The sequence below is a fragment of the Protopterus annectens genome, chromosome 5.part0, assembly GCF_019279795.1.
Source record: "Protopterus annectens isolate FY-2018-M chromosome 5.part0, PAN1.0, whole genome shotgun sequence".
NCBI classification, from domain to species: domain Eukaryota; kingdom Metazoa; phylum Chordata; order Ceratodontiformes; family Protopteridae; genus Protopterus; species Protopterus annectens.
In genome coordinates this window covers 357,409,996-357,424,386 of record NC_056735.1, presented here as the reverse complement: position 1 = coordinate 357,424,386, position 14,391 = coordinate 357,409,996, and the positions used below count along the sequence as shown (strand labels likewise).

General features: G+C 42.9%; 1 protein-coding gene across 1 annotated transcript in view; it reads left to right on the top strand.

The window, feature by feature from the left end:
- MED14 (mediator complex subunit 14) overlaps window positions 1–14,391 on the top strand; it is a 1,872,212-nt gene that overhangs the window by 715,076 nt on the left and 1,142,745 nt on the right. Inside the window, exon 7 of the mRNA XM_044071834.1 lies at window positions 4,106–4,339. Coding sequence (XP_043927769.1) covers window positions 4,106–4,339 — 234 coding nt within the window. The remainder of the gene's footprint in view (window positions 1–4,105; window positions 4,340–14,391) is intronic.

Here is a 14,391-nt window from a genome sequence, read left to right as displayed (position 1 = left end):
CTTACCTCACGCCAGACAAAGGCAACTGGCTACTTACTTCAAACTGATGGCAACAAAAACCCAGTCTTCTGCAAGACAAATCCTGCAGGCTCTGGGCTTCATGGCATCCTGCATCCTACTAATTCCATATGCAAGACTGCATATGAGGAAACTTCAATGGTACCTAAAAAGTTTATGGAGTCAACATTCACACAGTCTGGAAACAATGATTCCTCTCATCCCTTGCCTGCAACAGGAGTTTCTATGGTGGGCAAAGGCCTGTCACCAAAACATGGGACGGCCCTTCACTCTACCCCCTGCCAGCCAAACCTTAACAACAGATGCATCGGATTATGCCAGGGGGGCCCACATGGCAGGAAGATGCATTCAGGGCATATGGGCACCAAATTAAATGCATCTACATATCAACCAGAAAGAGATGCTAGCTGTTCAAAATGCCCTAACAGCGTTCAAGGACTTACTTCATCCAGGACAACTACTGATAAAGACGGACAGCACCACAGTCATGTGGTATATAAACAAGCAAGGGGGGCACATACTTATACCCCCTTTGCAGATTAGCCATGGCACTGTGGGACACAGCTTTGACCTACCAAATAAATCTTCAAGCTCAATTCCTGACAGGAAAACAGAACACTCTGGCAGACGATTTAAGCCGAAACCTTCTGGATCCTCTCGAGTGGAAACTAAATCCACAAGTATTCAGTATGGTAACAGAGAAATGGGGGAGCCCAGACATAGATCTATTTGCCTCTCCTCAAAATTATCAGTTGAAAAGATTCTGCACAGGGACTTATCACAGACAAGCTTGGAAAGTGGACGCCCTATCCTTCAGTTGGAAGAACCTGTCAGTTTACGCCTTTCCTCCTCTGCCTCTTCTACCCAAGGTCCTCCTAAAAGTCAGACAAGAGAACCCAAAGATGATATTAATTGTCCCAGACTGGCCCCACCAATACTGGTACCCAATCCTAAGGAATTTATCGCAATACCCAGCTTGGACCTTGCCTCAAAGACCACAACTACTGTCCCAGCAAAACAATCAGATCCTGCACAATCAACTACAAACTCTGAACCTGGCAGCATAACTAATCATGTAATCATATGAACGACACCTCTCAGTAAAGCTGTGATGGATGTCATTTTGGAAAGCCAGAAGGCCTAGTACTAGAAAATCTTATGCTGACAAATGGAAGAGATTCTGCGATTGGAATCGAGCACAAGGAACTGATACAGCAGAACCACATATTCCTCAGATATTACAATTCTTAACTGAGATGCTTGACAAAGGCCCATCTTATCAAAATCCATGCCTCTGCCATTGCGGTTCATTACAATACAGAGCCACCAATCTTTTCTCATCCTTTACTAAAGCAGTGTCTTAGAGGAGCCAAAAACCTAAGGCCTCCTAGAAGATCACCATTACCTGCATGGGACCTCAATTATGTGTTGGAAAAGCTCACTCTGCCTCCATTTGAACCAGCCGCTACCGCTGATATAAAGTTCTTATCATGGAAGACAGCTCTGCTACTAACAATTACTTCAGCAAGAAGAGTTTCACAGCTACAGGCCCTCGTGGCTGTAGAGCCTTTTATCATATTTTACCCAGACAAGGTGTCTCTGAGGACAAATCCTACTTTTATGCCTAAGGTGGTTTCCAGTATGGCTCTTAACCAAACAATTCATCTGCCAACTTTTTATCCAAATCCGCAGAACAAAGGGGAGAGAATTCTGCATTCCTTGGACATACACAGACAGCTAAGATTCTACTTGAGCAGGACAAAAGCTCTAAGAAAAACTGAGCAATTACTAGTGTCATATGCTGCAGGATCAGAAGGAAAGGCTATCTCAAAGCAGACAGTTTCAAAGTGGATAAGCCACTGCATCCGTTTCTGCTACTTAAATCATGGTAAACCTGTGCCCAAGGGCATTCGGTCTCATTCCACCAGAGCTGCAGCTACTTCGGCAGCCTTTCTCAGAGGAGTACCAACCAAAGACATTCTAGAGGCTGCTACTTGGAGTTCTATTCACACCTTTACAAAGCATTACCATTTGCCTCTTTACTCTGTCCAGGGCAGGCTTTGCCACTGCAGTGCTGCAGGGCCTTATAGCCGCACCTAATGCTGTTTAGCTCCAGCCTCCCAACCATAGCTTTGGGATTCTACCCAAATGTAATGACTGCAACAGTGAAACACACAGAACATAGTACAGTTGTGTACACTTACCATAAATGTAGATGTTCGAGTGTATTCACCGTTGCAGTCCAGGTTACCCTCCCACCATCCCCCTGTCATTCTACAGTTTATCTTTCCTTCTCTATCTTCTACAACCTATGTGGTGTATTTGCTTGTAGATGAAGGTAAAGTTTATATTGATGTATGTATGTGTGTGTGTGTGTATATATATATATATATATATATATATATATATATATATGTGTGTATACATATATATATATATATATATATATATATGTAATATTGCTACCTTTTTGGGAGCACCTGACATTGGGGCAAGAAAAACTAAAGAAAATGGCGTCGGCTGCATGTTTTATACCCCTGCCGACCTGACGTCATGGAAGACAAGACCGCAACCGACGAAGGACCCAAGACTTTGGAATTCAAGCCGACTGCGGGCAACCTGCCAGCAGATTACCCAAATGTAATGACTGCAACAGTGAATACACTCGAACATCTACATTTATGTAAGTGTACACAACTGTACTTTATCACATACAGATCTTCACTCCTAGAAGTCCAAAATGCTTTAAATTTGTGCGTGTGTGCGCGTGTGTGCGTGTGTGTTATATATTTTTGTTAACAAAGTAACTCCTACTGTGTGCAAGCAGTATAAAAAGCACAAGCCATCTTAATTCATTGAGCTCACCAGTAGGATCCCTTCTCCACAGAAGTACCGGAAACAAGAATGAACAAAACCATGAAACCGTGGTCACACAACACTCACTCTGACATTTTTTTTTTTCTGATATGAGTTTCGCGTTTTCCATATAGTAAAAGCATCTCCTGTCACGAATGCTTTGGTAGAGTATCCTGCAGTCCATAAGCGTTCTATGCCTGCTAGGCTATAAACTAGGAATTTGCCAAGATGGAGTATCCTCCTGCATAATTAATTTACTCTTAAATTTGCTGGACATTTCCATTCAGAGAGAGTGTAGGTGCGGTTTCTTGCCAAAAGCTATAAATATTCAAGACATTCCTTTTTAAGAAAAGGCTTCAAGTAACAGCTGTAAGAAATGTTGAAGGTTAAGAAATTTAACTAATGATTGTTTTTGAGATGCTTGATGAGACCTATGGTTTATTTCCAAGAAAGTGTTGGCCATGGCACCAGAGTATTACCTCTAAACTTCATTAGCAAGTGTCATGGGGCCTGTCAATCACCACAACAGCTGCATGCTGTTGGTAGAAGGACCTTGATTAACTAAATGATTGATAATGATTAAATAAAATGATTATTTTATTCAGAACTAGTTTCTCCACAGCACCATACACCTTTGTAATGCTGTGTACCATACCCATTATTTCTGCTTTTTTTGTTTGTGATTCTCATGCTGAGCTCTGCTTTATAGTTTATCTCATTATTTACACCATGTACTTCCTTTTGTGACAGAAGTACCACCAATGAACTATTGATAATGTGAGTCCCCCTCTTCAGAGGAGGAAAAAACCCATAAAACTGTCAAGTTTGGGTCTTGCCACTAAAAAAAAAAAAAAAAAATTAGAAGACTGGCTGCAGCTTCATACTTTAGGCTGATTTTTTTTAGGCAATCCAACTTCCCACAGAAATTAGCATAAGTTGGGTTTAAAGCTGTTTTAACATTGAAGGCCCATACTTGCCCATTAACTACTTAGAGATTGATGAGTTACTTTTAATGGTTTCCACCCATGGATGAACAAACTACATATATCCCTTACCATCCTGCTTGAGTTAGAAGATCTTCTTTGTTTAGTAATGTCCGACCACCCTCTCCCCACCAGGCTCCTCATACACTGACTGCTAACAAAATCCAGGTTGCCAGTATCGGAGGGAGACCCAGCTGCTGTGACAGTAGGCTGATCAGTTTATGTATTTGAATTACGATTAAAACCAGAATTCCAGATTTGGAATCCTTCAGATGCTTAGCCTGCTTAACTGTCTTAAGTCTTCTTTTTCCATTCCTTTCCTTTTTTCAAGCCAACAAGTCCTTGGAAGGAGAACAGGCACAGCATCAATTCATAAAGTGCATATAAGGATTGATGAAAATGATGTATCAAAACCTCTGCAGATCTCCCACGAGCCTCCTCTTCCTGCTTGTGACTCCAAATTAATGGAACGTGCCATGAAGGTAATGTGTTGTAGTTCACATTGACAAAGGTTGGTACTATCTGTCCAAAAAGTGTTTCCCTCTGTAAAAAAAAAAAAAAAAAAAAAAACAAACAAAAAAAAAAAACTGGCTTTTGAAAGATTGTGTTGTGGTTACATATTTCATTGCTGTCATGATATGTGCATCCCTTTTGAAGGATATTATGCAGCCCAATTTAGATTTGCTTGATATAACGCAGTAAACAACTGTACCATTTGAGAGATTAAAGTATTGATATCAAACTGTGTTTCATTGCATGATGACATTTGCTTTATTGTTTAATTTAAGTTTTTATCTCTTTATTTCATCTGTTCAGAATTGTTATTGTATACCAAAATGTCTGTCTGTAATCATGACTGTACATATGTTTGTTTATTTTTTAAAGGTGTAAAGAATATTTTATAAACAGCCTCATCTTCGTAGCCTTATGTGGTTAGGCAGCAAGTAAAAACCACACGAAGAAAATGTAACCATGTTTTTGACTTGCACGTTAGGTCTGTTCAGTACTGTCCTTTATCTTTCCTGTTATTACCTTAATTCACTCCACTTTTCTGTGGTTATTTTAAGGCACCAGGTAGCATAAAGTTGGTTGGTCATTATCCATCTGTAACCATAAACTTTGCAGCCTGTCTTGGGTCCTAACTATTTTCTGAAAGCAGCAGTATATCTGTGCACTTGTGTTTGCCAAGGCTTGTGTAGTCGTGTTTCCAGTGTACATAGGCTCTCCCCCAAAAAGGTGGTGATACCACAGTTTAACACGGTGTCTCCCCCATGAAAAGAGAAGTTCCTTTGGTATTCAGTTGTCATTTCTTACGGAAGGCTGATTTCCAGTGCTCAGTTTCTGAGCATGGGCTTCAGGTGACTAAGGTTTTCAGCAGGTCATTGACCTCAACAAAAGTAATTAAATTTTTCAGTTACTGCTGGTTTAACTTTTGGTTTCCATTTTCTAGTAATTTCTTTTTTGTCACGCAGTAGCATTAAATTAGTAAGGCCTTACCAATGTTTATCTTTTGTCACAGCTCAAAAGAATATTTTCCTTAGTTATAAAAATTTGCTTCCCCAATATTTCTGACAAAGTACTCTATAGTGCGTCAACTGATTACATTCCCTAAAACATATTCCCAAATGTCCTAACTGTAATCACTGTTGCAGTAGTCATAACGTATGGGTTTCTTCACTGACATACAACTGGGTTACCAAAGCTTTACCTTCCCAATAGCGTACGTCTGACGTATGACCTCAGCTCATGCGGTATAAGGATGGATGTAAGTGCAAGATCCTTAAACTGTCTTGCCCCCAGCCCAATTGCAGGTTGTGCACCCATCAGACTGCTCTGTGTCTGGTGGTTGGTATTTGTTGCTTCACTAATCATTGCTTGAGTGCCTCATTGGGGAAACTTCGTTTTTTTTTTTTTTTTTTTTTGTTAAACTGTGGTTTAAATTTGTTAGATTTCAGCTATAAGGGGTAAGTGCAAGTGTGGTAGGCAGATTCCTTACAAAGGACTTGCACATTAAGTGCCATTTTTTCCTAGGCCCAGAACATGACCACAAATCCTGGTCCATCTGTCAGTCGTTTGTATTGAAGACCCTCGGATCGAGACTTTACTCACTGAATAGCTTTCTTGAAACTCATTAATTGAAATACCTAGCCCAGTCTAAGATGGCGAACACTCCGGTTTTTGTTGTTGCCTTTTCTCCTAAGAAGAAACTTGAAATCCCGAGATGATTCACAGTCCAGGTCTAAGTCATGTGTATTGACTGAGGTGGACAAAAACCCATAGTATGTCTGCAAACCAGAGTCCTGTCATTCTCTGGATTACTCTTCACAATTCCACTTGCTCAACAAGTTTCCTCAGATGAAGGGGACTCCCTTTCGCCTGACTCTCCCTTGGAAGAGGGTTCCTTTGGAAAAACTATTCAGAATATTGTGAAATACTTTGGCAGTCAAAGCAAATCTGTGAGGTATAAAAGAGATACTACTGCCTTCTCGAGATGGGTACTTTAGTACCTTCTCCAGTCCTTGAAGCTTATCTGGATGCCTTTCATTCTTCCTTAACACCTGACTCTCAGCTACCTACTCCTAAAAGACCTGACAGGTTTTATAAGATCCCTGATGAGCTTAAATACCTATATAAAAATCCTATAGCTGACCTGCAGCAGTGTCTGTTTCCTTGGATAAGCCATCCAAGCTGATTCTCACAGCTAATGCCCTCCCCTCAGACAAGGAGAGAGCAGGGTCATGGATAGGTGATGAAAGAAAGTCTTCACCTCTTCCCCCTTAGTATTCAGAGCTACCAAACACAAATGACTAAATACCTGCTCTGTGCTGCAGTCTCTGCCTAATGTCATGATAGAACCTCAGATAGCAGGCTGTAAATGGCAAATGCAGTCTCTTCTATCTTAAGCTACACAAATAAGAAGACACAGCATCAAATGCAGCTGTGATGCAGTGGGTGCTATGTCTAGGGCTGCTGCCACAGGCTGAGTGATTGAGTGATACGCATAGCTGTGGGGTCATCCCATCCCTGAAGACTTCAAATCAAAAGTCTTGGATTTCCTGTTAGACAGTGATCTTTGTTTGGACCACAAGCTGCCAGTCTTTGCAAAACTCTGCAAGAACAAGGCAAGGCCATGAAAGACTGCAGGCAGATTCTCCTCTCTACAGTCCCTAAATATCATAGAAAATATCCAGCCAAATACACTTCCTTTAAGAGAGAAGCCTAGGCCGTCTTACAAACATAGGAAAACACAGAGGAAAAGATTTTCTGACAAACCACAGAGGTATTCCTTTTCAGGGAGGCCTCCTTTTGGAAGCAAAACTCTGACTGTCTTCCTCTCATCCGTTCTTCCTCTCTCCATCCCTGTACACCTCCCCCCCAATCAAAAAAGACTCTCACTTTCTTTTCCGTCCTGGAAGGTGGTAACTACAGGCAGATGGGTTCTGACCATAGTCAAGGAAGGTTATGCCATATCATGGGAAAGTGTCTCCTCTAAAAATGTATCCTCCATCCACCTCCCAACCAGCTCACTTTGATCGGTCCCATTATTCGGGATTTGCTACTGCAGGGCACCATAAAAGAAGTTCCTTCACCTTTCATAGGCAAAGGTTTCTATTTCAGTATCTTTCTAGATATTCATTGTGTTACACTGCTGCAGTCATCACACTTGGGTTATCCTGCCGTCAGGCAGTCCTGCAGTCTGCTAGAGTTCCAAAGTCTTGGTCCGGCGTCGGTTGCTGTCGCTTCTTCCCTGACGTCAGTGCGCCAGGGGTATACAAGAGGCATCCGACGCCATTTTCTTCAGTCTTTCTTGCCGCGCGGTGCCCGAAGCAGAAGCGGTTTGCAAGTGCCGGTCTGCCGACTCCTGAGATTTTCAAATCGAATTTCAGACCGAAGTCTTCAATAAAGCTAAGTACCCCGTTGGGGAACCTTTTCTTGCCTCAGTCCGATGTCAGAAAAAGTTAACAATTGCATTTCTTGTGGGAAGCAAATACCTCATAAGGACTTTCATTCTTATTGTATTACTTGCCTAGGCCCAGACCACGACGTCACAGGTGGTTGGTTTTGTGCTAGGTTTAACAAACAAACTATAAAACGTTGGTTTGATTTAGCCCGACATTATTTTGGTAGGAAATTTAATTATACCATGCCGTCGGAGCAACTGACGACCGGAATGCATAAAAAAATGCAAAGATAAGGACAGGCAGCCGAGACCCAAACCAAACTCCGAGGCCTCTGCTAGGCCAGTTGCCGGTTCTCCGGTTTTCAGTGAGGCACCTACGCAGCTCCTGACGACCGCTGATTCAGAACCCCAGGCGGCATCCAATTCCCAAGAGGAGATTGCTAGGCCTCTACAACCTTTATCTTTGGGCCCTTCCGACTCCATGGCTGAAGGAGATTCCGATGCAGTTGAAACGCCTTCAGTTGCAGAAGGTGTCTTCAGACCGACTACACTCACTATTAAATCCTATGCAAAGCTGAAAACTCCTTTAAAAGCAAAGAAGACTGTATAGCAGTCTCCAGTACAAGGCCCCATGCCTAAGAAACAGATGCTTAAGATGGCTGAAGACTTAATTACCCTAATCAGGGGTTCTCATCCCCCTCCTGATAAAAGGCCTAGACAGGAGGAGGACTACGCTTCCTCTGACCAGGTTTCAATTTCTTCAGATTCTTCTGAGGAGCAGGAATATTATTTTCCCACTTATGAAGACTCTGATGCAGAGTCTATTCCTTCAGCATCTCCCCCAGAAGACTACTCTTTAGGGGAAACTTTACATACCATGAGGGAACATTTCCACTGGGAAGGCCATGATTACTCTGATTCTAAGAAAAGGCTCACACAAATTCCTATATAAAAGTCCTGTTGCTGACCCAGAAACTATTTCCCAGGGTCCCAAAGGGGTTAAGGCCTCTATTACTAAAAATCCTGTACCCTCTGAAAGGGATTCTACAGCACTAGACAGATGGGGAAAGAAAATATATACCTCAGCTACTCTAGCTATGAGGGCCTTAAATTGCCAGTTTCACATGCTGAAATATCAACAGTATTTGATGTCTCAATTAAAACAAAAAATGATCACATATACAGAGCAGCCTGATTACAAGGAAATGCAAGATTTGTTGCATACAGATGAACAAGTGGGAAAACATACTTTGCAATGTGGATTTGATTCATTGGAAGCTTCTTGTGACAGGGTCTGTCATACGTAGGCATGCTTGGTTAAAAGAACAAACTTTACCTGATCATGTAAAAGCAAAGTTATTGGATGCACCTTTACAGCAGGATGTTTTATTTGGTGTAAAAGCAGAAGAGGTTTTAAAGAAAATGGAGGATAAGGCAAAATCTGTGCAGACAGTCAATGATTTTTTACAGGTTCAACCCCCTCGTTTCAGCAGAAATTGGCCAACCCAAAACTGGTCCTTTCCAGCTTCTGACAGACCACAGAGGGGCAAATACAGACGCCCAAGGGGCAGAGGTCAGTCACAAGGCTCTTACAAGCCTCGACAATGGGGTGCCGCAACCCAGAAAGGAGGAGAAGACAGGTCTCAAACTACCAGAAGACAAAACACAATGACTTACCCCTCAGACTGCCAAGCAAATCCCTCTTGGCAGCTCCCTTGGGAGGAAAGCTAACACTTTTTGCAGACAACTGGCGCATCATCACAAAAGACAAATGGGCCCTAAATATTGTATCTCAAGGATACAGATTCCACTTTCACACTTTACCAAGGATAAAAGGAATGCCAAACCTGCCACCAAATCAATGGGCAGAGGCTCAAAAACAAATTACAGCTCTCATGGACATGAGAGCCATTCAACAGGTTCCCACACAGGAGCAGGGACAAGGATTTTACTCAAGACTCTTTCTAGTTCCCCGAAAGGACAAAGCTTGGGGACCCATTCTGGACCTCTCATTTCTAAACACATATCTCAAAGTACCCAAATTCAAGATGCTAACACTACAGCAACTTCTTCCCATGCTGGGCAAGAAGGCTTGGCTAGTGACATTGGACCTCAAGGAGGCATACCTGCATGTCCCTATCAGACAAAATTGCAGAAGATACCTCCGATTTATAGCAGGTTCAACCCATTGCCAATTCTCTGCACTAGCCTTTGGCTTATCTACTGCACCCAGGGTCTTCACAAAATGCCTGACACCAGTAATTGCATGTTGCAGACAAAGAGGAATCTAAATATATCCATACCTGGATGACTGCCTTATTCAAGCAGAAAGCAAGGACATTCTTTTAAAGCATCTGGCGTTTGTCAAAAACCTATTAAGTTGCCTAGGGTACACAGTAAACGAAAAGAAGTCAAAACTAGTGCCCTCACAAGACATAATATTCCTGGGTGCCAGCTTAAATACAACAGCCCAGATGGCTTATCTCACGCCAGACAAGCAGGGACAACTGACTCAATACTTCAAAATAATGGCAACAAAGACCCAACTCCCTGCAAGAAAAATTCTGCAGGCCTTGGGATTCATGACATCTTGCATACTACTAATACCATATGCAAACTGCATATGAGGAAATTACAATGGTACCTGAAAAGCGTATGGACTCAACACAGCCACAGCTTGGAAACAATAATACCACTCATTCCCTGCTTCGACAGGAGTTTCTATGGTGGGCTCAGGCATGTCACCTCAACAAGGACCAGCCTTTTACCTTACCCACAGCCAGGCAAACTCTAACAACGGATGCATCGGATTATGCCTGGGGAGCACACATGGCAGGACAGTGTATTCAGGGCAAATGGTCTGCAGATCAAAGGCATCTACATATCAATCAAAAAGAGATGCTAGCTGTACAAAATGCCCTAACAGCTTTCGAGGACCTCCTACATCCATGACAACTACTAATAAAGACGGACAACACCACAGTGATGTGGTACATAAACAAGCAAGGGGGCACACATTCCTACCCCCTGTGTAGACAAGCAATGACCTTGTGGAACACAGCACTGACCTACCAAGTTCAACTACAAGCACAATTCCTGCCAGGAAAGAAAAACACATTGGCAGACGATCTAAGCAGAAACATCATAGATCCTCACGAGTGGAAACTAGATCCACAAGTATTCGCAATGATAACTCAAAAATGGGGGAGCCCAGACACAGATCTGTTTGCCTCCCCCAAAACTACCAACTATGGAAATTTTGCACAAGGACATACCACACACTAGCTTGGAAAGTGGATGCCGTCTCATTCAGTTGGAAAACATTAACAGTGTATGCCTTTCCTCCACTGCCTTTTCTGGCAAGGGTGCTGCTGAAAGCCAGATTAGAGAGACCGCAAATGATACTCATTGCACCAGACTAGCCACGCCAACACTCGTATCCAATACTAAGGAACATGGCTCAAGGCCCACCATGGATCTTACCTCAAATTCCTCACCTGCTCACTCAGCAAAACAATCAGATTCTACACAGCCAGCTCAAGACTTTAAATCTGGCTGCATGGCAAATTACCTAAACAACCAGTCAACACTTCTCTCTAAAGCTGTTATGGATGTCATTCTGGAGGCCAGGAGGCCCAGCACCAGGAAAGCCTATTCAGACAAATGGAAAAGATTCTGCGGCTGGAACCAGGCTAAAGGCCAGAATCCCCTTGTCCCAAATATTCCTCAGATTCTACAATATTCAACTGAGATGTTGCACAAAGGACTTTCCTTTTCATCTGTTAAGATCCACGCCTCAGCTATTTCAGCTCAGTACAACATGGATCCTCCTATATTTTCACATCCATTACTAAGACAGTACCTCAGAGGGGCTAAGAACATAAGACCACCCCAGAGAGCACCAACACCAACTTGGGATCTCAACTTAGTTTTGGAAAAACTTACACTACCGCCCTTTGAACCAGCTTTTACAGCTGATTTACAGTTTCTATCGTGGAAAACTGCCCTGCTGCTAGCAATAACTTCAGCACGAAGAGTCTCAGAGCTACAGGCCCTAATGGCAGTGGAGCCTTTCATCATTTTGCATCAACACAGAGTCGCTTTATGAACTAACCCTTCCTTTATGCCAAAGGTGGTATCCAGTGTGGCCCTAAACCAAACCATTCATTTGCCCACCTTTTAACCAAACCCCCAGAACAAAGGGGAAAGGCTCCTACACTCTTTGGACATTCACAGGCAATTGCGTTATTACTTGGATAAAACTAAGGCTTTCAGAAAATCTGACCAGCTCTTTGTATCCTATGTTGCAGGATCACAAGGAAAGGCTATCTCAAAACAGACCATTTCAAAATGGATAGGACATTGTATCCGTTTTTGCTACACACACCATGGGAAACCTGTACCTGGTAACATTAGGCCCTATTCCACCAGGGCTACAGCAACATCAACGGCCTTCATCAGAGGGTTACCAATCAAGGATATTTTGGAGGCTGCAACTTGGAGTTCAGTGCACACCTTCACCAAGCACCATCACTTACCTCTATACTCTAAAACCAGAGCTGGCTTTGCCACTGCAGTTCTGCAGGGCCTACTAGCTTCTTCAAACCCTGTTTAGTTCCACCGCCCATCCTTAGCTTTGGAATTCAACCCAAGTGTGATGACTGCAGCAGTGTAACATGTGCCTGTTCTCCACTGCCACTTATTCCAAGAGTTCTTCTAAAGATACAAAAAGACAGTACTGGTTTCCCATCTTGTTCCACCTGTCAAAGAGAGACCACTGGAAAATTCTGATACAGCTTGACCTAGTCACCCAGCAGAAAGGTCGACTTCTACATCCCAACCTAGACTGTCGGTCTCACTCTGTGTAAGATTAGGTTCTGATCCCTAAATGGCACTTATTTTCTGAGGATGTAGGGAAGTTTTTACAGGAGGCCAGAAAGACTACCAGGAAATCATACACAGCCAAGTAGAAAAGATTCTCCATTTGGTGTCAAACACAGATTGGAATGAGTCTTATTCAGTATCTCTGTGAGCTTTTGCATTGAAGGTTGGCCTACTCATCCATTAAAGCCCATTTGTCAGCCATCAATGGCTGTTTGCCTCTGGACCCTCGTGTCATGTCTAGGGCAGAGGTCAAGCTCTTCCTGAAAGGAGTCCTGCACCGTAAGCCTTCAAAAAAACATTTTTTCCTCCATGGGATTTTAATGTTCTGGAAAAATTCACTCTCTCCCTTTTTGAGCCAGCTACATGTCATGGCTACTCCTCTCTTTGTTTTCCGAAAGGACAGTGTAATGGGCCGACTGCGGGGACCGCCAGATGGCAGGATAACCCAAGTGTGATGACTGCAGCAGGGTAACACGATGAACATCTGACCAACTCTGTTTCCTTCATGGATGCCAAACTGCGTCAGCCAATCTTAAAACAAACCATTGCATCAAGGATGCTGAAGGCTGTCTAATTCTGCTACTCAAGACATGGTAAATTCATGCCTTCCTGCCCTGAAGCACATTCCACTCGTGCAGTTGCCTCTTCTGGTGCTTTCCACAAGGGCGTTGATGTTAGGTCAGTCTTGGAAGCAGCCACTTTGTCATCTGTGTACACCTTCACAGAGCACTACAAAATTGATGCTTTCTCCAGGTCTAGAGCTGCCATTGCCAGATCAGTCCACTCTGGTCTCCTGGACAGTTACTCTTCATTCTAGCCATCTAGCCTTTTCTCCTGTTATGAATACTGCAACAGTGATTTCAGCTGGACATAGTACAGTTGTGTATGAACTTACCATAACACTAGATGTCCTACTGATCACTTTTGCAGTATTCAATCCCTTCCTTTTTCCCATCTACTCTTTTGCCTTCGGGACACAGGCACACAGACAGACACACACACACACAGCTTGGATGAGTTTCCTGCTTGTTTGAGCTACACCCCACCTAGATGACCAGTTTCCTCTCCAGTTGTCTTCAGGCCACTGATTTGGAAATAGTCTGAGGATCTTATGAGTATGCCCATCCATCTACCCCAATGCACACGGGCTGAGGTTATATGTACATTCTCGGGAAGATAAAGTTTTGGTACCTTGGCTGGATGTCAGTGAAGAAAACCCATCTATTATAAATACTGAATCTATGATCAGTAAGCAATCTACTGTTGTGGTAAGTTCTTACACAACTGTCCTTTCTCTCTTTCCCATCATACCCCAGTATTTGCTGTCTACAAACTTCTCTGAAGCCTGCTTGGGGTGTGAAAATACCTATACAAACACTTCCAAGCTTGCATACTTGAGTCATACAGTTGTCCTCTCATTGTTCTTTTATTAAACTGTCATTCCATTTTTCTCTTCAGTCTTTTCTAACCTCCTCTGACAAATCCTTACAGCTGGGATGCAATATTTTACATGCCCTACTAATTATCCTTTTTTAACAGCAGCCTCTGTTATAGCCTGAAATAAAAATTCTACCGGGATAGGCCATTCACTTACCACTCCCCATCTTTTTCCATTTGCCTATACTCTGTCGATCCCTGGGTGAGAAGGCAGTCTCTAACCTATAGTCCAAACTTCAATTTGGCCTCATCCTACTCTGTTACCTTTTCCTGTCTAGTTATTTGCTCCCAGTACCTTGAATGTCCTTTGTA